This window comes from Canis aureus, chromosome 29, assembly GCF_053574225.1.
Source record: "Canis aureus isolate CA01 chromosome 29, VMU_Caureus_v.1.0, whole genome shotgun sequence".
Classification (NCBI taxonomy): domain Eukaryota; kingdom Metazoa; phylum Chordata; class Mammalia; order Carnivora; family Canidae; genus Canis; species Canis aureus.
The window spans coordinates 20,515,214-20,542,283 of record NC_135639.1 but is presented as its reverse complement, the minus strand read 5'-3'; the positions used below and the strand labels follow the sequence as shown (position 1 = coordinate 20,542,283).

At 37.2% G+C, this 27,070-nt stretch overlaps 1 protein-coding gene and 1 long non-coding RNA gene across 2 annotated transcripts in view; both read right to left on the bottom strand.

Moving 5' to 3' along the window:
- Nucleotides 1–15,049: 15,049 nt before the first annotated feature.
- On the bottom strand, nt 15,050–16,981 carry LOC144300798 (uncharacterized). The gene is made up of 2 exons (XR_013367583.1): nt 16,469–16,981; nt 15,050–16,340 (listed from the first exon to the last, which is right to left on the bottom strand). It is a non-coding gene; the product is annotated as an uncharacterized LOC144300798 (long non-coding RNA).
- Nucleotides 16,982–24,531: 7,550 nt separating this feature from the next.
- The window catches only part of LOC144301131 (uncharacterized), a 71,570-nt gene continuing 69,031 nt past the window's right edge, over nt 24,532–27,070 (bottom strand). Inside the window, exon 6 of the mRNA XM_077877697.1 lies at nt 24,532–25,052. Coding sequence (XP_077733823.1) covers nt 25,037–25,052 — 16 coding nt within the window. The 3' untranslated portion in view covers nt 24,532–25,036. The remainder of the gene's footprint in view (nt 25,053–27,070) is intronic.

Below are 27,070 nucleotides of genomic sequence, written 5' to 3'. Positions count from 1 at the left end.
ACAAATTATTTAAATCAGAAACCATAGAAATTATATATGGTCACTGAAGAGAGAAAAAGTTATCATTAATACTATATAAGCTTATTAAATTGCAAACCCCAAAATTATTAGTTACTAAAAATAAATCAGTTATTAGTTACCAGGGTTGTTACAAAAAAAGAAAAAGACCAACTGCTGCAGCCACCCACAAACAATTAAATTATGATGTATAGGTCTAGGTCTTGAACAGTAATTTATTTTTTTAATAACCACCAGTGATTTTAATGTAGAGTCAAATTTGAGAAACACTGGTAATGATTACATTCTTTATTTGAGAATCTCAATGTATTAATTCACTCTGCAGCATTAATATGTAATTGTGAATATCAATTTATGACAATATATAGATCAGTATTGCCATACGTATACCTAAATCTATCTATATCACACATACATACACACATATATACACACATACATACACATAATATAGCATAATTCATTGTCCTATGGGTTCTATTTCCAGCACTATACTTAATCAAGTGATTTAACTTTCATGCCTTCCGTTTCTTTATTTGTAAAATAAACGATTAATTTAAATGACTTCTAAAATTCCTCTAGCTCTAAAACCCTAATCTAAGATTAGTGCTTAATCTTCAGGGAGGAGGGCAAAAAAATCTATCATCTTTAACTGAGGGATTACGCTCAGTGCCAGTTATCTATACCCTAAGAGATTTTGACATACTATACCTCCCTCTTTACCATTATTAATAACACACACTAACAACAGGCAGAGAAGAAAATAAGATGCTAAAAGTCAGAAATGATTTTATATTTTTTGTTTCCATTCCTCAATAACATCTCAGGACTGCCATGAGAAGGAGCTCAAGGAAAGCACTTTCAGGTTCCTAATCAGTTTCCAGACATGACATGCTCTTTTAGCTATTAATTCCTGCATAGGAAACTATTCTCAAACTCAATGGCTTAAAGCAACCACCATATCATAGTGTCTCATGAATTTGTGGACTATTAAACTAGGTGGTTCTTCTACTTCATGAAACACTGACTGAGGTCATTCAATGGTACTCGGTGAGCTACTGGGCTAATGTGGGAGTCCAAATAGTTTTACTCAAATGCCTGATGCCTTAGCTCCTTGCAAGGCTGGGCTCAATTGGGAAACTCTTCTTCTTGGGGCTTAGTCTCAGGGATAAGCACTTCTCACAGTCTTAGGGCTTCTTTGAATCATTTCTCCAACAACATATCAAACTTCAGACATGGTGGCTAAAGAATCTAAAAAAGTATATTTTAAGAAATAAGATGAATAAAGTTCTGGTTTCTTAAGACTTGGGCCCATAAACTGGCATAGGATCAATTCCACTGTATTCTATGAGTCAAAGCAGTCACAGAGTCCACCCAAATTAGAGGGAAAGAGACATAAAACCCAACATCAAAATGGAAGACATTCAAAAAATTGCAGCAATCTTGAATCAGCAACACAGTCTATCAATGCATCCATCCAACACAGGGAGGTATTTAATTGCACTGCATCCACAGAGTTTTAATCCTAGCTCTACTACTTTCTGGTTCAGTGATTTGAGGAAAATTATTCTCTGAACCAAGCTTGAGTTTCTGGATCTGTAAAATGAGGTTAGTGATAATACTGCATATATCATAGGATTATTGTAAGAATTAAATAGGAGAATTTGTGAAGTGAAAAGTACATAGTATCTGGCACTTGGATGATAACTATAATGTGATTATTAGGTATAAAAAATTCTGCGCAGTATTTCAGGATGCTACAAGATGTTTCAGATCTCAGGGATATGTGCAAAATGTTTATATTCAATAAATGTGAGTCCTCTAGAGTTGAGAAAAAGAAAAAAAAATATTTTCTGACTTAGGTGCTCAGAGAAAGCTTCACGAAGCAAAATCCTGAAGGCTGGTTGTGGTTTGGCAAAGAGAGATGGAAGAGATGGACACAGCTATGCCTACCTTTTAAAGGAGAAATGTACTGATTTCCCCAATAATATGGGGAAATGCGTAAGTCTGGTTCACAAATTTATTTCTTTTTCTGTTAATGGAAAAACAAACATTTCTACAGGCCATTTGTAGCCATATGGGTGACTCCTAATTTCACCCACATTCTCCATCATCCACATCCCTGGAACATTCATTCCTCTTCTTAAAAGAGTCTATTCAACATTACAACCTTTGTAAGGATTTCTCTGAATGAGGCTGAATGAGTCCGCTGACCCTAGAATCCCAGAGCAGTTTCTGTGAATTTTCATTGTACCTATCACATAATATTGTCATTGTTTGATTAGGTACAGTACCTGTGTATATATCTCTCTACTTTTCAGCACCATATGAATGCTTTGAGAGTGGGACTTCTATAATGAGTATGCACATGCATCTAGTTTGGTAATAACAATACACCAAAAGGGAGCCATAGAGATGAACATGCCCTAGGTGTTCGCTGCTCAAATACTGTCTTCAGATCAGAAGTCTCAGAATCACCTGGGAACTTGTTAAAAATGCAGAGTCTCAGGACCTGGCCTGAGTCAGAATCTGCATTTCAGCAAGATCCACAGGATATCCCTGTGTATATTTATATTTGAAAAGCGTTGCCCGGGCATAAGCTGCAGAGTGGATGCTCTTTATTAAAATGTACCTCATGTTTCCTGATAGGAAATAAACAGACACTTTTCAACCTGTTCCCCATTTTTGAAGCTAAATAATTAATCTAATATAATTTGGTTAAAACCCAGAAGTTTACTTTTTGATATTTATATATACTTTTTTAAAAACCCATGGAGATATCTGTGTTTTGTCCCCTTGTTCTGGAGTTGACACTAACATTACCCTTAATACTTCAGAAATTTCACACTTCAGAGAATGGAAAAGGAAGAGAAAATTCTGCTTTAAGAAACCATACTTTATTTTTGGCATCTCATCTTGTTTATTTGAAACTTCTCTCCTGTTGGTTGGTTGTTCACATCCATTGCATTACCAGGAAAAGTGATGGGAGCTGGGGGGGATGGATTGATCAGGAGAAATGGATCTCCAGGAAAACATCAACTCAGAATGCAAAGCAAAAAAGAATATGTTCTTTAATCTGAATCAGGTCCACAGCAAAAGATGTGGCAGGACCAATAAATGAGAATCAGAGATCCCTCCATCAGGGAGCCAAATGGTATTTATTGCTCATGGATTGGGATTCAGAAAAGATGTTCTGGCTTGGGCTATCTGCCACCATGAAAATGCTGTCCAGTGTCTTCTCTGCTGGCAGGGAATGTATTTCATCCCAGAAAGCATCCTTCTGGTATCAACATGAGTTTAGGAAGACAAGTCTTATTCAAACCCCAACACGAACAACAGTGATACCATTTCCTTTCATTTATTGAGTAACTTACCATGCGGCAGACACTATCCTAAGTACTTTACCTACGTTAGCTCATTTCAATCTTCACAACAACTTCAAAAGGCTGGAATAATGATTCTCATTTTTTAGAGAAGGAAACAGATTCATAGTAGTAAAGTGGTTTCTCCCAAGGTCTCGTGAGAGAATCATAGTTTTTGATCATCAAAGTTTATGATATTTGATTCTTATGTATAAAATAAATTGTTGGAACTAATGTTCCAAAGGATGTGATAATAGGCACCAGAAAAACCTTAACAGGAGTGTTTTCACCAGAGACTACATCATCCGGTAGATGAGGACTTATCTACAACAAAGTCAGTTAGGTGCTAATACCAATTTCTGATGCATCATGAGATATCAATCCTCCACAACCATTTCAATTTGTAGCCACTGGCCTCCATAGTGCTTAGTGGGGAGAAGACTAATCAGAAGGCTTCATGGAGAAGCATCCTAGGACCTCACAAGCCTGGGCCAACAGACTCTCCTATAGATGGTTCAAGTGAAAGTCAGATCCCTTTTCTGGGAAGCAGCCCTTCAAGCATCAGGTCATGTGTCCTGAGTGAGTAGATCCACAAATCCTCTTTAGCTCACCACTATGGAGGCTGAGCTCTTGCTGTTTATTTATTTATTTTGGTTTCCAGGTGAAAGCAATGTAGAAATGTGACAAGCTCTTGTCAGTCACTTTAGGGATGGAAGATACAGAGAAAGAGGCTTTGAATCCCACCCAGAAAACCCTGTACACCTCTGAATAGATACTATTTAAATGGCCAATACATCAGGATGCCAGTTCAAAGTAGATGCCATTTTATCCCCATTACATATCCCAATTATAGTGTCATTTTTATTACTACAAGATGACTGGGTTATCTCTCATGGCATTCTACATTGCTTGTTTTTTTAAGTGCTACTATATGTATTCTCATGTATGGGGTCAAGGCATCTTTGTTGGGGTGACCTAAAGCATTATGAACAACACAGCCACATAACACATTCCAAGCTGAATGTCTGTCCCCAACTTCATTCCATGTTGGGATTTTTGTTGTGATGGAGAAAAACAAAACCAGAAAGTAACTCAAAAAATCCAAAGTTAATTTTTGTTCTGAGGATGAAAAAGTAGTGAAATCCACATTACTCCACAAGGAAAATTAGAAGGAGATTAAAGGGCATAAGGGGAAGTCATATGGCAGGGTGCCAGAGGGTACAGGCTCTCCCATCAGACAGGAGTAAGCCTGAATCCTGACTCACTATTTGCTAGCTGTGTGACCTGGAGCAAATCAGTCTTCAAGTCTCAATTTCTTATTTGTTAGTGGGACATACCTTAGCTAACTTAAGGGGATTTGGCAAAGATTAAAGAATAAAGGAAGGAAATGGAATGACAACTATAGAGTCTGTATATTAGGCTCTCAAAATTGTAAGCTGAATTTATTTTTAAAAAATTGTTAAACCCCCTTCTTAGGTGGACTTCTCTGGAAGTAGACACTAGAATGCAGGTTTTCCTGGAGGAAGTTTATTGAAGAGTACATTTAGAATCAACACATGTAAGGAAGGGAGCTTGGGAGAGGGGGAGGTGGAACTGTGATGTAAGTTCAATACCGGACTCTATTGGTCACAAGGGAATCATTGTTCAGACAGTCCATCAGAGTTGTCCAAATTAAGTCAAGAGAACACAGTCTATTCCCCATTCCCCATCATCCACATTACTGGAGTCCTTGGGGAGAATTGTAATCTTGGGCAGGGCAGCTCCCCTCACCAGAATACAATTCTGGAGAGGGACACAAATGCGAGACTCATCGGTAAACACTTCTGGTGAGTGGAAGAATAAAAAATTGTCTCTCTCCTGAAGCAGGAGTCTGGACAGGGTACTATATTATCCACTTCAGATCCAAAAGTCTCATAGACAGATTCTGGTTCCAGAACCTTGGAACATTCTACTTATATCTAAATCCAATGAGACAATAGTGGCAATGTTTGCCTTTGCACTTCTGAACAAAATCCCAGGGCCATATCCTATCACGATGCTGAATAACATCTTTATACATCATAAAGAAAAAGCACTGGGTGTGTGGTTTCATCATCAGTTTTGTCATTAATAGATGTGCAGTGCTTACCATGGTCCCTGCAAATAATAAAGGTTCAATAATTATTGAATAAATAAATAGATATACACAATGAACTGAATTTACCCTAAAGACAGATGCAGAAAAAGCCTGTATGAAGGAATCATACAGGTCTTTCTTCAACAAAACACCAGATGGGGTCTTAAAAGTTACTCAAGTTGCTTCAGAGTTTATTTCATGTGTTTTAAACAAACAAAAAAGCACCAAAAGGCTTATAAATAAGAATAATGAAGAATCTGAGGGAAAAATTTTATTCTGGAATTTAGTCTTTTTATATCCCATAATGAATGTAGCAGCAAAGATAGTTTTTATAATAGTCTTTAAAGCTCTGTAGGGTTGGAGCAAAAAAAAAAAAAAATGTCAGAGATCCATTTCCCTGGATGGCAGCTACCAATTTTCTAGCAATCAGAAAGGAGATGCAGAATTAGCTTCATAATATCTTATTAAACAATGTCAGCCTAATATTTCTAAGAAGACACATACAAGGCACAGGGGACAGCTACTTATCCATGTATTTCATAGATACATTGGCCTGGCTAATGCTTGTCACATTAGACCATAGGTTGAGGTGACACCTGCCTAGAGCTTGAGAGCAAATAAATTTATGTAGCTGAAAATTACATGTAGCTTCCCCAGAGAAACACCATTTCTCACATTTCAAATTTAACATGATTTACATGATGAAAAACACATTTATGAGAGCCAGCTAGCACTTTCATGCCTTTGATTTTGGGTAATTACTTTTACACTGAAAGATTTTTACTATTTTCCTATTACTTTTGCCCATAAGCATACCAAGTTATTCTTTTCCATTCTCTCTCTATTTAAAAGACATAAATAGAAATTTTTCTAAAAATTATTTTCAGAGGCAACTGATTGCCCCGAAGTTTATCAGGAGAGTGTTCTGTTTCTGCAGCCTGAAGAGCATATTCCAATCTGACAGAGCCTGGCTCAGTGACAGGCAGGCAGAAACACATGGATATCTGAGTTCTATTTAAATCACCTTCCAGTATGTTCGCTGAGGACCTTTACCAAGACCACTGCTACAGTTCCCACTTGGGCTCCTGCTTCTCCTCTCGGCCCTCTTTAATACACTCACTATACAACAGCTGGACAAAGGTTATTAAGCATAAATCAGATTTTGTCACTTCTCTGCTTGAACTGTTTCAATGGCTTCCCCTGACTCTTAAAGTGAACCCAAAATCTCATGCTATATCCTCAATGGTACTCATGTTCTGACTGTAACTCTTCCATCAGGATAACCTTACAAGAGTTTTGAGATACCAACTGAAAGCATATTAAATTGGTATTTATCTATATGGTCATGGTCTAAGAGATTTGTGCTGGAAAATGACTAGCAGGTCTCCAAGCACCCCATCTATGATTGCCCATGAACTATTCCTCTCTCTGTCAATATGTTTGTAACCTATACCTTAAATAAGCTTCTTGTTTTGTTTGTTTCTAAACTTGCCTTTGGCACTAAAATAGGAACAGAGACTATGGAAATAACTTAGATCTGAGACTATGGGGAACAGTATAATTTTTATCCTAATGATCCTTGCATTTGATCCTTTTATAGCTTTCAATTTAGCATCAAAGATTGACAGCTTATGCCACATTCTAAAGCAGCCTAGCCCATTAGAGGCACATAATAGCAAGCAGAAGAAAGTTCTTTATGTGCTTTGCAATGAATTTGGTGTGTAGGGCTCATTTGCTGCAACCCTACAAATTTTCTTGCTCTTAGTTTGTTCATCTATACATATCTTTTTCACTGCTGAGGCCCAGACATGTTTTGCTGTGTGTGGTGAGTAGATGAAACCAGTTGACATTTTATTTCCTATGTAATTCCTATGCTAACTCACAGAGCAAAAACTTTAGAAACCCTCTGTGGTTACTGTGCTTATATTAGGAACTGGGAAATAAGAGAATTTATGATAACTGTTTGCATCCCACAGGAGGTTCAAGAAGGAGAGGACCTGGCTGAAAACAGCAGATGGTGGTGATGGAGCAGCAGGACCAGAAGCTGCCACTTAGGGGCTGCACAAAAAGGAAAATGTAATGAGCAAAGATGAATTCCAACTACCAAGGACCCCTCAGAACCCCATGGAAGCCTCCTCTCTTCCTTATTTACTCAATAAATATTAAAGAATATGGTCAAGTTTAGTGATCCATTCAGCTATAGCATACAGGGTACTCTAGTTCTGTCGTACAGAAGTATTTATAATAATTTAATAATATATTATACCCATTATTATTAATATATGAGAATTTGAACTCTTCTCCTTCTGACATGTGTGTGAAAAAGTCATTTGTCAATCAACCAAAATTTTCAATGCTAGCAAAGAGAAACTTCTCCATTTTCATCAGATTTATTAGATGGTACCATTATAGCCATATCTCACACTGACATGCAATCTATAATAATGTGAAGGAATTACATTCAAGCTGGGTGATTAAGCTTAGCTATGAAATAAGAAGTGATGGAGATAGTGATTTCAATAGTTTTGGAAACACATGTTGGAGGAATCTATCACCTGAAGGGAGCTATTTCTCAAATGTGTGTCTTCTGACGTTTCAGAAGAATTAAACTTTTGCAGTTAAAAAAACCTGTAACTTCTCATAAATATATATGCAGTGTCATCAAATGAGCAGTCTAAAAGGCTGAGAAATAAAAGTGGGAAAAGTCCTTACATACTTTTCCTGCAAAAGTGAGAAATAGCACTTTCATCAGAGAATTCCCAAAATCATCATCCTTATGGTTAACTTAGTGGTTATTATAGTCTGGCTTTGAAATGCTTCATTTTGAGTGAATGGTGAAAGACACTCAGCAAAATCTCAGAAGCAGAAAAGCTTTAGAATCATAGTCTTCTTCTCTAGGATTCATGCCAACTCCCTCTCTCTGCAGGATGTGATCCCTTCTTGGATTCACAATAATGTGCCTACTAAAAAGGGTCTCTGGGGAAGTCCTGAAGTGCTTTTGGGAAAAACATCAAAGAAATTATCAAGGTCCATTGATCCTATTCACTACAGCTAGAGCACTTTTAGAACTAGAATTTTGATTACAGTTTTATTTTGCCTTCCACAATATTTATTAAATTTGAATATTTAGGCAGCTTATTTAAAATCTACTCATTTTCTATGTCTATCAAATTGGTTAATAATCCTACATTCTTGGTAGAGTACTTTTGAATTAAATAAGTAAATAAAACAGGGAACCCCAAGTGGCTCAGTGGTTTAGCACCACCTTCAGTCCAGGGCCTGACCCTGGGGTCCTGGGATCGAGTCCCACGTCGGGCTCCCTGCATGGAGCCTGCTTCTCTCTCTGCCTGTGTCTCTGCCTCTCTCTCTCTCTCTTTCTCTGTGTGTCTCTCATGAATAAATAAATAAAATCTTTAAAAAAAATAAAATAAAAAATAAGTAAATAAAACAATACACTCCAGGAAGAACCTGGCTTAAAGAGAAATTTTAGTGGTAACTATCATACTAGCATCATCATCATCACCATCACCATCATAACCTTGTAATAAACAATAAATTATGAACTAATCAGGGTTGATTTCATTGTGGAGGAAACTTTGATGCCTTGGAAAGTAACACTAACTCTATTTCCTGGGTATTTTTCTATGTTATATGCTTTGTGTTCGGAGTAAATAAAGAGATCTCTACAACTTTGATAACATATGTTTGAACTTATGGGTTTGGTCATGAGCTGAAAGCATCCATATACTGGCAAGATATGAAGATGGAAAACCACTTCTGAGATGACATGTGTGAAATTCTTCCCAACAGTAGTGCTCTAAACTGGATGGTAGTAAGCACCAATCAAAACGTCCCTTTTTAGAATGTGAACACAAAGAAGCTAATTAGCAATGAAGAGTATGGTCATTAAGCTTGAGTATAAGCAAAAGGAACCTGGTAAATTTTTATGGTTCTAACTGAGGACCTGGAAATCCCAGTCTTAGTGCTGATAGCCAGTGATTTGCAAGAAAACATCTTCTAAAAGACATCTCTTGCTGCCCTAAGGTGTGCATATCTATATCTTTGTCACCTATATCTATATCCATAATCTATAATCTATCTCTCTGCCTATCTAAAGTACCTCCATTGGTGATGTGTAATTATAAATGTCTCTTCAATTAAAAGCTTCAGTGGTATTATATGTCACTCACAGCGTATGTCTCTTATTTCCTGTCTTGGCATACAATCTCAGCATCTCCTACCATGGGCGTTTCAATGAGAAGCCTTGAATTTTGTCTCTCTCCTATCTTTCCATTTTTCTGGTACACTTCCCTATTCCTCCATTACTGTGGCTCCCTAGGATCAATCTCAATGAAGAATATCACTATGGCAGGAGTAATTAGTTCAGAAATAATTACTTTTTGTAGAATTTTTGAAAATTTTCCAATTCTAATCTTTGTAATTCTTTTGGATCATCAGTTATGATCCTTACTTTTCCAGCCTCAGGGGTGAACATCTGATTCAGTCTGTCCAATAAGAGTACCCCATCCTCCTTATACCTTATATAGTGATTGGTCTGTAGTTGGGCACTGTACTAATTTTCTAGGGCTTCCATAACAAAATACAACAGACTAGATGCCTTAAACAGTGGAAATTTATTTTCTCATAGTTTTAGAGGCTAGAAGTCTAAGACCAAGATAACAGTAGATTTCATTCCTCCTAAAATCCCTTGCTTGCAAATGGCCATCTCTGACTATGTCTTTACTACATGTGTGTGCATCCCTGGTGTCTCCTTGTATATCCACATTTTCTTTTATAAAAACACCATGAAGATTTGATTAGATGCCTGTGATGATTAATTATATGTGTCAGTTTGGCTGGATCACAGTCCCCAGATATTGGGTCTAACATTATCCTGGGTTTTTCTGTGTGGATTTTTTTTTTAAGATTTTATTTATTTGTTCATGAGAAACACACACACACACAGAGGCAGAGACACAGGCAGAGGGAGAAGCAGGCTCCATGCAGGGAGCCTGACATGGGACTTGATCCCGGGTCTCCAGGATCACACCCTGGGCTGCAGGTGGCGCTAAACCGCTGAGCCACCGGGGCTGCCCTGTGTGGATATTTTTGAATGAAATTTACATTTAAAGCTATGACTTTGAGTAAAGCAGACTGACCTTCTATCATGTGGGTGCACCTCATCTGATCTGTTCAAAGCCTACTTAGAACAAAAGGCTGACCTCCACCAAGCAAGAGAGAATTCAGCCAGCACCTACCTTCAGACTTTATCTTTAACACTGGCTCTTCCTGGTCTGTCAACATTCTGCCACTCTTTCCTGAGCCCCCAGCTCTAGATTTTATGCTCCCCAAGCATACATAATCACATGAGCCAATCCCTTAAAATAAGTCTTCCTGTATATACATATATGTATATATGTATACATATATATGTGTATGTATGTATGTATGTATGTATGTACATATCTCCTATTGGTTCTATTTCTCTGGTAACTCTAACATAGGTGCATATATATGACCTCATTTAATCTTAATTACCTCGTTAGCAAACTCACATTCTAAGGTACTAAGGCTTAGGGCTTCAACATATGAATTTGGAGGGAAACAATTTGGACCATAAAATTATGGCCTTTCGTAATCCTTTGTTGGCATTGATATAGGTACCAAAGGAGAAATATTTGAACTCTTACACTGGAAAGATGAATTTTAAAGATTTTGTAAACCCAGGTCTGCTAGATGCCGTCTTGCTGCCTGATATGGAGCATACTGAGAAGGAAATCAGCTCAAAGGAAATTAAGCCAAGATGTACATAGAGAAAACCCTGTACGACATCGTACAAAAAATGGAATCTAGCTCCATCTAAGGTTAAATATTGGACTTTCAGATATAAAAGATAAAGCTAGAAATGATATTTCTTTGATGCTCCTAAATCTAATCAACAAATATAAAAAATCATTTCAATTACACATCTCAAATATCTCTTGAGGGGCGATCGAGTGGCTCAGTCACTTAAGTGCCTGCCTTCGGCTCAGGTCTTGACCCCCAAGTCCTGGGAGGGAGCTCTATGTTGGGCTCCCTGCTCAGTGGGGTGTCTGCTTCTCTCTCTCTCTCTCTCTCTCTGCACCTCCCCCATTCACATTCTCTCTCCCTCTATCTCAAATAAAATAAATATAACCTTTTAAAAAATAAAATAAAATACCTCTTAACTATTATTATATACATTTCATCTCAAGTTAGCTCCCTTTGGTCTAGTCTCCCATTTCATTTGGGAATCCATCCTTCCCGTACTCTTTCAATCCATGTGGCTCAGTGGTGTTAACTCCATTCAAGCAACCTAGGTGCCACATAATCTATACCTATCCAGCTAACAGTACTGTGACAACAGTAACTGACAGAGGAATGAGAATGTGACCCAGTCAAACCAACCAGAGATGATAATGTTTAATTCTAGGACTTTTTCAGCACAATTAAGGGAGTAGGTGCACATTTCAGTCCACAAAGAAAGCAGAGGAAATGTAGCCCAGGAATGACTGGCACCCAATGTGACCAAGAGGAAAATCCTCACTGAAAATAGAATTAACACAAAAATGATGATAATAGCGTTAACACTAAGTTATAGTGTGGGAGAGAAACTAGACGCTGAAGACATCTTTTAAAACCCTTGTAACCAGCTATGCTTGACCCTACTGCCAAAGAGTGTGATTCAATAGGTCTATGAAGGAGCTCTAAAACTTAAGTTTTGAAAGTATTATATACTTTCTATAAAGTCCTTATCCAGAATTTATTTTGTGAAACTATGACACACTCTTTTCCTCTGACTTTACCCCTGACTCACATTTCCCAGTAACTCACTTTTGGGCCAGCTCTCAACACTGAGCAAACCCATCTGGTTTTCTATCTAGCCCAGTGAATCGGAATCTGTGGCCTTTTGAGCTGGAGGTTCTTTCACAACAAATTTTATACTGTGTTTTGTTTTCCAAATCCATGCTAGATGATTTCTAAATGTATTCATTTAACATGGGCCCTGGAAAGATATCATTCATTAACTCACACAGACATGCATACGAATTTGAGTCTCTCTTTCTTCAATACTTTTCTTTTAATGTTAAATTTATTTTAATAATACATTTAAATAAAGTTGGTGCTGATGATTGTGAGTTCTTTCCTTGATGATTCTAAGAGCAAAGCATATGTACATGCTCAAAAATGCTCTCTTTTGAATCAGTCTGCGGACTACCCTGTACTTATTTGTTTGTCTTGTATACTTTATAATAGCCTTTGGCTAAGGGTATGCAACCTGACACAACACTGTTAATTTCAGAAAGATAGCTAAAGTGTAAATGTCACTAAGAATAAAAGAGCAAATGTCATTAAGAAGCAAAGGGAAAAGCAACTAAAATATGTGTATAGGAATGGCAGGCATAGCCTTGAGGTTTGAAACTGAGGAGAAAGATTGTGTTGTAGATGGAACATTCTCTAAACCTAGTGAGAATTTTCAGATAATGAAAAAAATGACAGAAGTAAAAAAAAAGACAGTGAAGGGAGTGAGAGACAGGGATACTTGGGAGTAACATCTATAACCCACAGATCTTTGGGGTTTCTAACATTGAGGAATCTAGGTTCAAATTTCTGAGCTTATTGGGACACCGGGGTGGCTCAGCGGTTGAGCATCTGCCTTCCGCTCAGGGCGTGATCCCGGGATCCCGGTTCAAGTCCCACATTGAACTTTTTGCGGGAAGCCTGCTTCTCCCTCTGCCTATGTCTCTGCCTCTCTGTGTGTGTTTCTCATTAAGTAAATAAATAAAATCTTTAAAAATATTTCTGAGCTTGGGATCCCTGGGTGGCTCAGCAGTTTGGCGCCTGCCTTCCGCCCAGGGTATGATCCTGGAGTCCCGAGATCGAGTCCCACATCGGGCTCCTTGCATGGAGCCTTCTCCCTCTGCTTCTCTCTCTCTCTCTCTCTCTCTCTCTCTCTCTCTCTCTCTCTGTATCTCATGAATAAATAAACAAAATCTTTAAACAAAAATTTCTGAGCTTATTCACTTCCCTTTCAAAATCTTATCCCTTTACCTCTCACAACAAATCACAAAATAAATTTGGAGTGAAGGGGTAACATGCAGCCGGGGCAATATCTCCATTTCAAAATAAATCATATTATTAACAACATTTTCTTTTATGAATACTTTTATTTCTATGACTCATCCTTTTTCCCAAGACCAAGCTCCAAAAACTGTAAGAAAGTGGCTTTATCATTACTGTATGGAAGATGTTTACTCAACCTATTTTGAGTGAAGGTTTCTAGTCTGAGCCAACACCATTCTCAAGCTTTTCTGCCCCAAACACCACCCAGTCATGAAAAATATTCCAAACTATAATAAATTCAGATTAAGAAGAAATCATATTATGGAAATTGAAATGATATACATGATTATAAAGGACTGAATTTTATTGAGACTTCTATCCCTTCTGAATTTCCTATGTGTATACACTTGCTATCCACATGCAGGGGTATGTACACATTTACATTGATCCAAGGTACATGGTAAAAAATATGTTTTTATTGAATGAATGCTTGAATGAATGATATGAGAGTAACTAGGAAGACAAATAAACATGTAGAACAATTTTTAAAGTCTCTTCCTTAGCTCTGTTCAATTATTATATCATATTGCCTTTCATTAAAGTTGGCTCATTTGTAGGGTCAAGTGTAGAATGGGACAAAAGCAAATTGTCTTAGTTCAGATACACCCCACCCATGCCCCCCACAAGCAAGCAGGCAAGGGGATAGGATTTGCATGTGATTTATTAAAGGGATTTTCCCAAGAGAAACCAGGAGGGCAGTGAAAGAAGCAGGGAGAGAGGGTAAAGCGCCCAAACAGTGTTCTATTTTAGGCATCATACTAGCCTTCAGCCCAATGGCAGTTGGGGCTCTGCAGCACAATTTCATCACAGAGTTCATCTCAACTCAAAGTGGAACTGGGTTTTCATACTCCTTCAGGAATTCCCACAATCTCCAACCAGAATAAAACTCCCAGGCATTTCTGGCTTCTGATTTGTCTGATCAAAGTTGTTCCACAAACCCAGTGATCAGCCTCTAAACAGCAGGTACAAACCCTTAGGAGAAGCTCACAGAAACACAGGAGCACAGGACTTACCCACAGAACTGGTGTAGGAGATCTGGGGGACATCAAACATATTTTATACAATATTTAAAACAGATGAGAAAAGATGAAAGCACCTACTCTATTATCAAGCAGAAGTGGGTCTAAGTCTTCCCTGAGCACCTAATTGCCTGCATTACATTAGGCAAGTTACAACATCTTGATCCTTGGTTGTTTCATATGTGAAATGCATATGATAGTAATACCTGCTCTAAGTTTAGGACTAAATTAGAAAATATATATGAAGCAATGTAAAACTGTGCCCTCTATGTGATAACGACTCAATAAACGTTATCATCACCATCTTCCTCATAATCCTCACCATTGCTTGTGACAGAAAATTTTTTGGTAAATCTCAGATTTTGACATTTTATAATGCCTAAATTCCAAGCTGTCTTTTTTTTTTTTTTCTGGTCCTAAAATACGTAATTCTCCAACTCAGTTTTTCAACCTCCAGAAATATTTTAGCTCTCCTCCTCCTCTTCATCCTTCTCTTCCACATCTCTAATCCTCATGTCTGTGTTGCTCTTGACCTTGACTTTGGAGCCAACCAATTCACTCTTTAGCCAACACTGGGCTGGTCCAGAGAAGGGAGCGTGGATAAAAAAACTAATGAATATTGTCAGTTATCCACATTCTGAAATTAATGGAATTATTGCCAACAACTTGGAAGACCTGCCAGAGAGGGAAAGTGACAGACTCCTGGCAAAGACAATGATAGGATGAGCAGTCTTTCTTAAAACACAGCAGGGGAGAGCCTGAAACATGAAACCACTGAGGCTCAGCACTGCTGAGGATTTTGGACAGTCTCATAACATTTAAGGCATCATTTCAAGTGCCTTAGCTGGTAAATTAATTTCTGATGCAAATAAGGAGGGATGAGAATAGTGTGTTTTCAGGGGAACTTTTTCTGGGCACTTCCAGTACTTAGCAAACCAGAAACTGGGAGAACTTCAACTTTTAAGGCTTCCACAAGACTTACCAGGTTTGTCATTGGTTTCACCTGCTTGGGTCAGGACAGCCCCTTTTTGTTGTTTGGAAAGTCAAGTATGTTCCCATGTAACACCTTAAACCCTTCCTTGGATTTTCTGGTCATTGGCCCTAATCATAGAAGGGCCTGACATTTAATTATAAATATTTTGCTCTTAATTATGGAAATACCTAATAAATACAATAGATTTTCAGAACCTGGCCCCAACACTGAAGATAAAGACTCCAGTAAGGTACTGGAGTGGCTTAGCAGGGAAAACATTGCCCTTTGACATTTGTTACTGTTTTTGCCAACATGCCTAATGACACAATGATTTGAAGATAATGGAAATGAAAACAAAATTATTCACATTCTTAGATTATGTTTCATATTAGAAAATAAAAATTTGTTTGGTCTATTTTTCTCCCATTAAATTGATCTAAAACAGAATCATCTATTAACTTAAGATACTAGTTTAACATAGACTGAAGATTCTTTGTTGAGAGATGCTTCTTGGAGGCACACCAATTGGATATGTATTTGCTTTTATGTGACATTTTACTGCTATTTCTTTGCTCATCTAAGATTCCAAGTTGGCAAAGGAGATGTCAGGAAATAATCGCAGTTGCACAAATTATCTTAAGTCTTGAAAGTGGTAGCACTAGAGCTTGAAGCCAATCTTGAATGCACATACAAGCACATATGGCCCCAATCTGTAAATATGGTACAGCATTAAATGAATAATGTATTGGAACATAAAATACTCAACATTCTGTGGATTACTTGTGACTATATGAAAAGGCAGGGTGGGAATTTCATAAAATTCAGCTCTGCATCTCACCTCCAAGATGAGAAAACAACATAGCTTCATGATGGTAACTACTACAACTTAGTTTCTTGCTCCCTCACTAATAAGCTGCAAAGAAGAAAAGGATATGAAGATTTAATTCATGATACTGGTGTTTTGTTGTTCCTGTGTAAAAGTCTGGGAAGATAAAGCAAGGGAAAAAAACTATAATGCTAAATATTTTCCAAGACCCAATGAAACAAAGAATCAAAATGTCTTAGTTTCTTACAACTATTATACCCCCCATACTGTGCTTTGTGTTGAGGGACAAAACTGTTTTGAGAGAGAAGAGTCTAGTGGAGAGGGCAAGACTATAATGCATGCAAAATAGACTGAAAGAACACAGGACATGCTGAAGTTGCCAGAAAATATCGTGGATGGAGGGAGATACATGACAAAATCCTTATAAAGCAGATAAGTAAACCCTCTTGTCTGGAGTAATGTCAAACAAAAGATAATTACATTCCTGAAGGCAAAAAGTTGATTAAGCTGCCCCCTAAGTACAGTAGAGGCAATTCCAACTTTCCACTTCCAATTTCTAAATTTAATTTCATCCTAAAGTTTCCTTTGGAAAATGAGGGATACTTACAACAATTGCAATATAGCAGAGATGCTTCTGTTCTGCTCTTTGTGTTGGTATATTAATAATGAAAAAGTCCCCAGGACCAATGCTTCTCCTGTCCCTCCACCTATTCAATATTGCCTTCATTTATCAGGGCACAACTGAAGTACTGCTTTCTCCAGGAAGTCTTCTCAAATGATTCAATCATTTATTGTTCATTTGTTTCAAATGGCAATCCTGTTTCTTCCAAATGGATTGCATTATATTTTTAAAAAAAACAGAGTCTATGCAAAACAAAATAATATGTTTATCAAACTGTATTATTTCCCTAAGGGAAAATTGAAAGACTAAATTTTCCTGCCCCTAGGTGAAGTCATTTGATCACTTTTATCCATTAGAATATTAGTATAGTGATACTCACTATTCCCAAGCCTGATCCCTAAAGATCCACCGTTCATGATTTTCCTGTATCCCTTTCCAACAGAGAACCAAATATTGAGTATAGCCATGTCTAAAGATGGAAGAAGCCTGGATCCTTGAGTCAGTGGTTAGAGAAGAGCTACTCGGGAATATTCTCTGACAGCAACAGTCTCAGAAATATGAGTAAAAAGTAAAATGTTATTATATTAAGTCATTGAGATTCCATGATCATTTATACAGTAATATTCATAACCCTATTTAATATAATATGTTATTTTTATTTATGTTTAACCTTCTATGGAAGTATAGTGTACTTCAGTATGGGGTTTTTTTTTAAGATTTTATTTATTTATTCACAAGAGACAGAGAGAGAGAAGGCAGAGACATAGGCAGAGGGAGAAGTAGACTCTCAGGAGCCTGACGTGGGACTCAATCCCAGAACTCCAGGATCATGCCCTGAGCCAAACGCAGGTGCTCAAGCTACCTAGGCGTCCCTCAGTATGTTTTAATATGAAGTATAACATACATATATTTTGTATATATGTACCAAAGAAAACCAAAATCAGGGTACAATTTGATGAGTTGTCACAAACTAAATGCATCCATGCAGCTAGCCTCAATATCAAGAAAAATAATGTTATCTGCTTCCCAAAAAGCCACCCTCATGCCCTCCCAAAGTGATAGCCTGTTACAGTTACCAGCACAATGGCTTCCAATAGTACAGATCAGTTACTACTTTATAGAAATGGAATGACGAGGGATCCCTGGGTGGCGCAGCGGTTTGGCGCCTGCCTTTGGCCCAGGGCGCGATCCTGGAGACCCGGGATCGAATCCCACGTCGGGCTCCCGGGGCATGGAGCCTGCTTCTCCCTCTGCCTTTGTCTCTGCCTCTCTCTCTCTCTCTCTCTCTCTCTCTGTGTGTGACTATCATAAATAAATAAAAAAATTAAAAAAAAAAAAAGAAAAAGAAATGGAATGACGAGACTACAATTGAATGGGTTACCAATAGAGACCTCTCCTGAGACACACAACTCTCCTCACATTGAACTTGGCCTCCCAATTGCTGTCCCCTAACCACTTCATTCTATAATAAAATGAGTGGTTTCTCATGCCATAGAGTGCAAGCAGAGAGAGAGAGAGAGAGATGGCTAAGCGCTAGAACTTCTGAGTGTCTGGGCTCATAGTTAGTAGGCATGAGATATTGGGGACGAATGTGGGTGCAGAAGCATCATCTAAGGCTTTGTTCTCAAATCTTATTGCAATGTGTCAATGAGCTAGTGTTAACCTAATGAACAAAGAGAACTAAAAGGCCCTGCTATCTCAGTAGTAATTTACTCTAATTCCAAACCCTAAATTCAGCTCATTAACTCTTACCACCCTAAAAAAGATAAGGTGAAGGCCAAGAACATAAATCAAAAAGAAAAAAAATGAGGGAAAATAAAACACAAAATAGCACATAGAGTTTAAATATGCACATGCTGCAGTCATTCAGAGCTAGGTATGAAACACTGTCATTCATTCAATTTGTAAACTAATACTCTGGTTCATTATTTTTTAGTATCTGCATAATATTTCAAAGTGCAGCTGTTCTGTAATTAAGTAAGCCAATGTGCTATTGGGATAAGTAGGTGGCTATAAAGTGGGTATCACGAGGGAGTGTTTCTGGAGTTCTCCATTTACAGACACTCACTTTGTACTCAGTTGCTTGCCACTAAGTACAATGCTGTCATAAACATTCTTGTACATATACCTTTAAAAACCTGGAGCTCTTATTTTTATGGGAAAGATTCAAATAGTAGGCCTTCTGGGACAGAGGGTTTATGTAGTTTCAAGTTTTAACAGCTGTTACAAGAGTGCTTTCCAAAAAAATTGTGGCAATCTACATGTTCATCAGTAATGTATCAGCATCCTTTTACCCAAATTCCTGCCAGCAATAAGTGTTAGCCTTCTTAATTTTTGTTTTCTTTGGAATGCCTGAGTGGCTCAGCAGTTGAGCCTTTGGCTCAGAGCATGGTCCCAGACTCCCAAGATCGAGTGCCACATGGGGTCTCCGCATGGAGCCTGCTTCTCCCTCTGCCTGTGTCTCTGCCTCTCTCTCTCTCTGTGTCTCTCATAAATAAATAAAATATAATAAATATAATAAAATATATATATATATATATAAATTTTGTTTTCTTTGTACTTTTCCCAACATACAAAATAGAGAAAATATATAACAAACTCCCAAACACTCACCACCCAGTTTCATTGATATACCATTTCTACAAGGTTATATTTTTTAAAGGTTTATTTATTTGAGAGAGAGAGAAAGAGAGAGAGAGAGCACATGACCAGGGGGAGGGGCAGAGGAAGAGAGAGAGAGAAAATCTCAGACTCCCCATGGAATGTGGAGCCTAGCGTGGGGCTTAATCCTAGGACCCTAAGTTCATGACCTGAGCCAATTCCAAGAGTCCCACACTTAATCAACTGTGCCTTTCAGGCACTCCTACAGCCTTATATTTTAATTCCATTTTTGAGGCATCTTTTATATCTAGAAAAAAGTATATCCTTTTTAGTATATAATTCTATGAACCTTAATGATTGCATACCACTGTGTAACCACCCAGACAGTCATGATATAGAGGCTCTATCACAGTATAAAGTTCCCTTGTGCCCTTTTATAATCAAACATTCCTTTCACATACTAGGCCCTGGCAAGCAGCGGTATGTTTTTCCCTATATTTTTGCTTTTCCAGAATGTTATAGAAATGTAATCATACAGAATGTAACCCTTTAAATCTGGTTTCTGCAATTTAGCATAATGCACTTGAGATTCATTCATATCAGTACTCAATCGGTTGCATGTTCCTTTTTATGGCTGAACGGTATCCAATTGTAAGGGCATGCCAGAGTTCATTTATCCGTTCAACATTTGAAATTTGGGGTGATTATGAATATAGCTGCAATAAACATTGATGCACAAGTGTTTGTGGGAACATAAGTTTTTATTTTTCAGATAAAAACCTAGGAATGGAAGTAGTGGATCATATTGGCTAGTATATATTTGACTTTATAAAAAAAACTGTGCACCTGTTTTCCAGAGTGGTTATAATATTTTACAACCCCATCAGCAATGTATGAGAAGTCTAGATTCTCTGTATCCTCAGAGGTATGTGATACTGTCAGCTTTTTTTTTTTTCAAGTCACTCAAAAATATGAGTAGTATTTCTTATTGTGGTTAGAGTTGCATTTTCCTAATGATGAATAACCCTGAGTACTTTTTCTTGTGCATATTTGTATTCTTTACTAAAAGATTTTTCAATCTTATTTTTAAATTAGATTGAATGTTTTCATATTATAAAATTTTGAGAGGCCTTTATGTATTGTAGACACGTGTCCTTTATTAAACGTGTGTTTTGAAAATGTTTTTTATTTTGTCTTGTTTTTCATTTACTTAACAATAGCTTCACTTTTGTAAAAGTTGATTTGTTGGTAGTACAGTTCTATGAATTTCAACATTATAGAGGTCCATGATGACACCACAATAATACAATAATCAGTGCACAGAAAACTCAATTACCAAAAAATAAATAAACTTTACAATTCACTGATACATTTTTCAAATCTACAGTTTTCTTTTTGGGGGAGTATTACGCACATGTAATCATATAGTAGTAACGTTTGGAGACTACATTCTTTCACTTGCTACAGGGCCTTGGAGATTCATGCAAATGGTGTGTATGATAATTCTGTTCCATTCTACTATGAGTCTGAGTTGCACTCCATTGTGTGGATGTACCTTAGTTAGCTTATCCTTTCACCTATCAGATATCTGGTCTGCTTTCAGTTTGTATCAGTTATTAATAGAGCTGTCATAAATATCCACATAGGGATTTTTGTATGAACATATATTTTCATTTTTTTAGGATACATTTCCCAAGGGTGGGGTGGCTGGGCTCACAGTACAGTATGGTTAACTTAGTAAGAAAACACCAAACCATTTTCCATTATGACTGTACCAATGTTATTCCCATCAGCAATCCATGAAGAGTTCCAGTAGCTATGCCTTCCTTGTCAGATCTTGGTATTGAATATTTTACTTAAATTTAAATTTGACCTTTCAATTAGGTGTGTGGTAGTATCTCATCATGATTTTAATTTGTAATATATGACTTTAAATAACTTTTCATGTATATATTTGTCATCTTCATATCCTATTTGGGGAAGTGTGTGTTCATGCCATTAGCTCTTTTTTAAATTAATGTTTTCTCTTTTTTTAAATATAGTTGACACACAATGCTACATTAGTTTCAGGTATACAACTTAGTGATTTGACAAGTTTATACATTATGCCATGTTCACCACAAGTATAGCTACCATCTGCCCCATTATATCACGGTATGAGTGACTGTATTCTCCATGTGTTGCTTTTTATTCCTGTGATTCACTCATTCCATAACTAGAAGCCTGTATCTCCCTCTCCCTTTCATCCATTTAGCCCAACCATCTACCCACCTCCCCTCTAGCAGCCATGAGCTTGGTTCTCTGTATTTATAGTTCTGATTCTACTTCTTGTTTTCTTGTTCATTTTTTTTAGGTTCCTTTATGAGTAGAATCATATGGTATTTGTCTTTCTCATCTGACTTATGTAACTTAGCATAGTACCCTCTAGCTCCATCCCTGTTTTCTCAAAGTCATAATTTCATCTTTTATATGACTGTGTAATATTCTATTATATATGTGTGTGTGCATGTATGTATTACATTATATGCAATATAATATATATACATATATAATACACACATACATATACACTATGTTATCCTTATCTATTCACCTATTGATGTACACTTAGGCTACTTCTAAAATTTGGCTCTTGTAAATAATGCTGCAATGAACATAGCAGCGCATATACCTTTTCAATTTAGTGTTTTCATTTTCCCTGGATCAATATCCAATAGTGGAATTATTGGATCATATAGTATTTCTATTTTTAATTTCTTGAGGAACTTCTATACTGGTTTCCATGAAAGCTATACTAGTCTACTTTCCATCAACAGTGCACAAGATTTCCTTTCTCTTCACATTCTTGCCAACACTTGTTTCTCATCTTCTTGATTTTAACAATTTTAATAGGTGGGAGGTGATATCTTATTTTGGTTTTGATTTGCCTTTCCCTGATGATGAGTGATGTTGAGTATCTTTTCATGTGTATGTTGGCCATCTGCATATCTTCCTTGGAAAAATGTCTATTCAGGTCCTCTCCTGTGTCTATTTTTAAAATTGTATTGTTTGGGGGTTTTTGGTGTTGAATTGTGTAGTTCTTTATATATTTTGGATATTACCCCCTTATTGGATATACAATTTGCAAATATTGTTCTCCCATTCAGTAGGTTGTCTTTTGGCTCAGTCAGCTAAGCATCTGACTTTGGCTCAGGTCATGATCCTAGGGTCCTGGGATTGAGCCTCATGTCAGGCTCCCTGCTCAACAGGGAGCCTCTGCTGGCCACTCCCCCTGCTTGTGTGCACGGTCTCTCTCTCTCTCTCTCTCTCTGTCAAATAAACAAATAAAATCTTTTAAAAAAAACTAGCTTGTCTTTTAGTTTTGCTGAATGTTTCCTTCGCTGTGCAGAAGCTTTTAATTTGATGTAATCCCAATAGTTTATTTTTGCTTTTGTTTCCCTTGCCTTAGGATACATATCTAGAAAATGTTGCTATGGCTGATATCAGAGAAATCACTGCCTGTGCTCTCTCCTAGGATTTTTATGGTTTCAGGACTCAATTTAGGTCTTTAATCCACTTTAAATTTATTTTTGTGTATGGTGTTAGAAAGTAGTCCAGTATCATTCTTTTTTTTTTTAATTTTATTTATTTATGATAGGCACACAGTGAGAGAGAGAGAGGAAGAGACACAGGCAGAGGGAGAAGCAGGCTCCATGCACCGGGAGCCCGACACGGGACTCGATCCCGGGTCTCCAGGATCGCGCCCTGGGCCAAAGGCAGGCGCTAAACCACTAGGCCACCCAGGGATCCCCCAGTATCATTCTTTTACATTCAGTTTCCAGTTTTCCCAGCAACATTTATTAAAAATACTGTCTTTTTCTCATTGTATTCTTTTATCTTTTATCATATAAATGTGGGTTTATTTCTGGGGTCTCTATTCTGTCCCATTGATCTGTATGTCTATGTAGTATCATAAACTACTACTACTATCAAAACTTTTCAGTTTTGAAAGCTATTTATAAATTCCAGTTAAAATCTATTGTAAAATAGAGGAAGAACCTCACAGTTGCAGTCTCAGAGTTCCTTGGGCATGTAGTCAACTCCCTGTATGGAGTGGATGGTTGGAGTGTGCTTCCAAATAAGAAAGACCAGAGACTATGTGGATCTTGGTCAAGGCTGGGGTACCATGCCTAAATAGTACTGCCATATTAGTTGGTCCTAAGCACCATACAGGACTCCAAAGTTTAGGGGATCCTGAGGCATGGGTCTAAATACCCAAGATCCCTCTTGCCTGAGCCTATAGGTAGTCCTACCTTGAAAGTCAAAACAAGACTATACACAATGTGAAAGGAATAGTTCCCACAGAAAATTTAAGAGCTCATTCCCAAGCAAAGAGAAAGTGATGCTTGGCTGTCATGAATAGCAGACATCAGTTGCAGAGTAATATGGTATTATAATAATTATAGTTAATATTCCTTATAATTAGAGCTAACACTTAGTATTCACTCTGTTCCAAGCACTGTTCTAGACACTTTTCATATTTTAATTCATTTTACCTTCAAAATCACATTATGAAGAAAATAATATTATTATCTATTTTTTACAACTAAGAAAATAGAAGCAGAGAGAAGTAAATGATGTATTCAAGGTCATAGAACAACTAAAAGGTGGAGCTATAATTAGAACACAGGCCATCCGGAACCAGGGTCTGTACCTTTAACCCAACTTTTTACTGTTTTTTGAATGTGCAGTCCATTCTTAACCGAGAAATACACCAGACAGTTTAAAGCAGAGGGAAAAAAAGGCCTCAAGGCATTAAATTCTTCCATTTTCTGTTTTATTTTGTTGTGTTGTTTTATTCCATGTACTGTTTTATCATATTTACTGAAAAACTTTTCTAATCATTTGATGGATAGATACAAATTCATGGTTTTGCTTTCACTGAAGGCCAGAAGATGCAACATACAGAAACACAGTAATTTGTAATGATTTAACACATGAAATCAGAATCTTTATCTTCTCCAAAATTCTAAGGCTTTAGTGCTGGCCTTGCCAAAATAATTCTTCCTTTTTTATTAAAAAAAAAAAAAAAACTAGACTCTCTTCTTAAAAGCAGGTATGATCACTAATACCAATTCAGTTGAAGTCCCTCATGAAAATATTGAATAGAGTCACATAATTGGAGACCTAGCAGAGCAGAGTAAGTGTTAGACAGTGATAGCAAAATCAGATATGGCTATTATCTCAGTGCCTGAAAACCTAGGCATTTCACACTAGAAATAATTTACCAGTCTCAAGAGGGACAAAGGAAAAGAAGCCTCAGATAGTATATTTACAATAGCCAGCATATCAGTATTCTTGAAAGGTTGCTGCAATGATCAGGGTTCAGTCCACCTAAAGCATATGCCAAGGACATACAAAAAAGAATGTCAAATAAGAAAATTTTGTTGGATTGGGCTCTAAAACAGACAAATGTCCAATAGTAGAGCTGATATAAGAACATCATTTATTATCTCTATTTTTCCTAACAGTGAGCATTCATTATGATTTGTGACTTTAATTTTGTACATGCTACTCCAACTGAAAATTATATTTACACACAGACAATCCCAAAGCTTAACATTAATTTATTTATTTTTCCTTAAAAACTGTTCATCTTCGTGGACTTTTAAGTCATTATATATCATTATATTCAGCTTATTCTATTATAATTGCCATCATAAAATGAACTAAACCAGAATCTCCAAAAACCTTTAGTAAATCTGCTTTCTGAGATAAAATATTTTTAAGAAAACTTTAGTGTTAAAACATCTTCTCAAAGTCATTTCCATACCAGTGTAAATCTCATTCATACCCACCTATATGTGGTTTGGAGGAAAGAATCAGCAAATGTTTAGAAAATAAAAGTTGTTAGAGAGTTGTAATATATACGGGGATGAAATGATGGAGGGAGAAGAATATTAGATCGAAAACTGCCTTTTAACATAAGATTATAGAAAATTTATCCAGCACAAAAAAACGGAAGAAAGGTTGAAAGTAATCCTGACTTTTTATTTCTCTAATATTATTTCACACATAAGAAAGTCTTCTCCAGGATGGGGAACCAGAAAAGAACTCATTTTGAAGGAGAAAGTAGATAGCTTGTGCAGGAAGCATATTCTATTAGTCTGATGGAATCCAAGGAAATCATACTTTTGGTTGCATTTTTATTGTTCAGAGGTTCTCTTCTCATCAAAGTAACTTCAATGGCATTCAATTCTATTCTCTGGAATGAAGGAAGGAGAGAGGGAGGGAAGAAGAAAGGAAGGAAGAGAGGGAGGAAGGGAAGAAAGGAGGGAAGGGGGGATCCCTGGGTGGCTCAGCAGTTTAGCGCCTGCCTTTGGCCCAGGGCGTGATCCTGGAGTCCTGGGATCGAGTCTCGTGTCAGGCTCCTGGCATGGAGCCTGCTTCTCCCTCTGCCGGTGTCTCTGCCTCTCTCTCTCTCTCTCTCTCTGCGTGTGTGTGTGTGTGTGTGTGTGTGTGTGTGTGTGTCTATCATGAATAAATAAAATCTTGAAAAAAAAAGAAAGGAGGGAAGGGGAAGGAAAGGGAAGAAAGAGAGGGGAAAGGTAAGGAAAGGAGAAGGAGAAAGGAAGGGGAGGACTCAATGAGTCTCTAGTCTTAAGTTAGCAAAACAGAAGAGCAAAAGTTTTACAATACATTATATTTATATAAAATACACATTAAAAGTAAGTGTGCTATAATGAAAGGAAGAGAGAGATCAGGAAGAAAGTTTAGAAATGTGAAAGAAAGGCAGAAATGCATGGTAAAAGTAGTCAATAAATACTGGAAATGTCAAATTGGAAATATTTAATGAATTCTCCACATTAATTAGTAAACAGAGAAAAAAGAGTAAGAAAGCTTTCCTACTACCCAGTGTGTGAGGGGCATCTTGAAAATTAAGAAGAAATGCAAGAATGAGCTATCCTCCTGAGCATCAAGACTCCTGGAAGAGCAGAAATGCCCAGTCACGCATTCAGCTCATATTAAACAAATATTTAGTGCCTTCTATGTGATATAAGTGTTGTGCTAAACACTGAAAATTTAAAAATACAGAAGATCCCTACACTTGAGAACCATTAGTCCAGACTTTGAGTCCTTGTAGGATTCAAAAGAACTGATTCTAGATGGTTCAGCTAAAAACAAAAAAGATTCAGGGAAAAGCAATGGGTAAGAGAAGGCTACAAAAATGGAGTTCATCCTGAGCACAACTGCCAAGCAGATCCTATGAAGGGTAGGTCAAACCATGTCTCATCTCTGCTTTAAAACTTCCAGTGGGCTCCACATTTCTCTTGGAACAAAATGTCCTTACAGTCCTTAAAACGGACAACAATGTCCTACACAATCAAACCATCATTCTTCTCTTTGCAGTT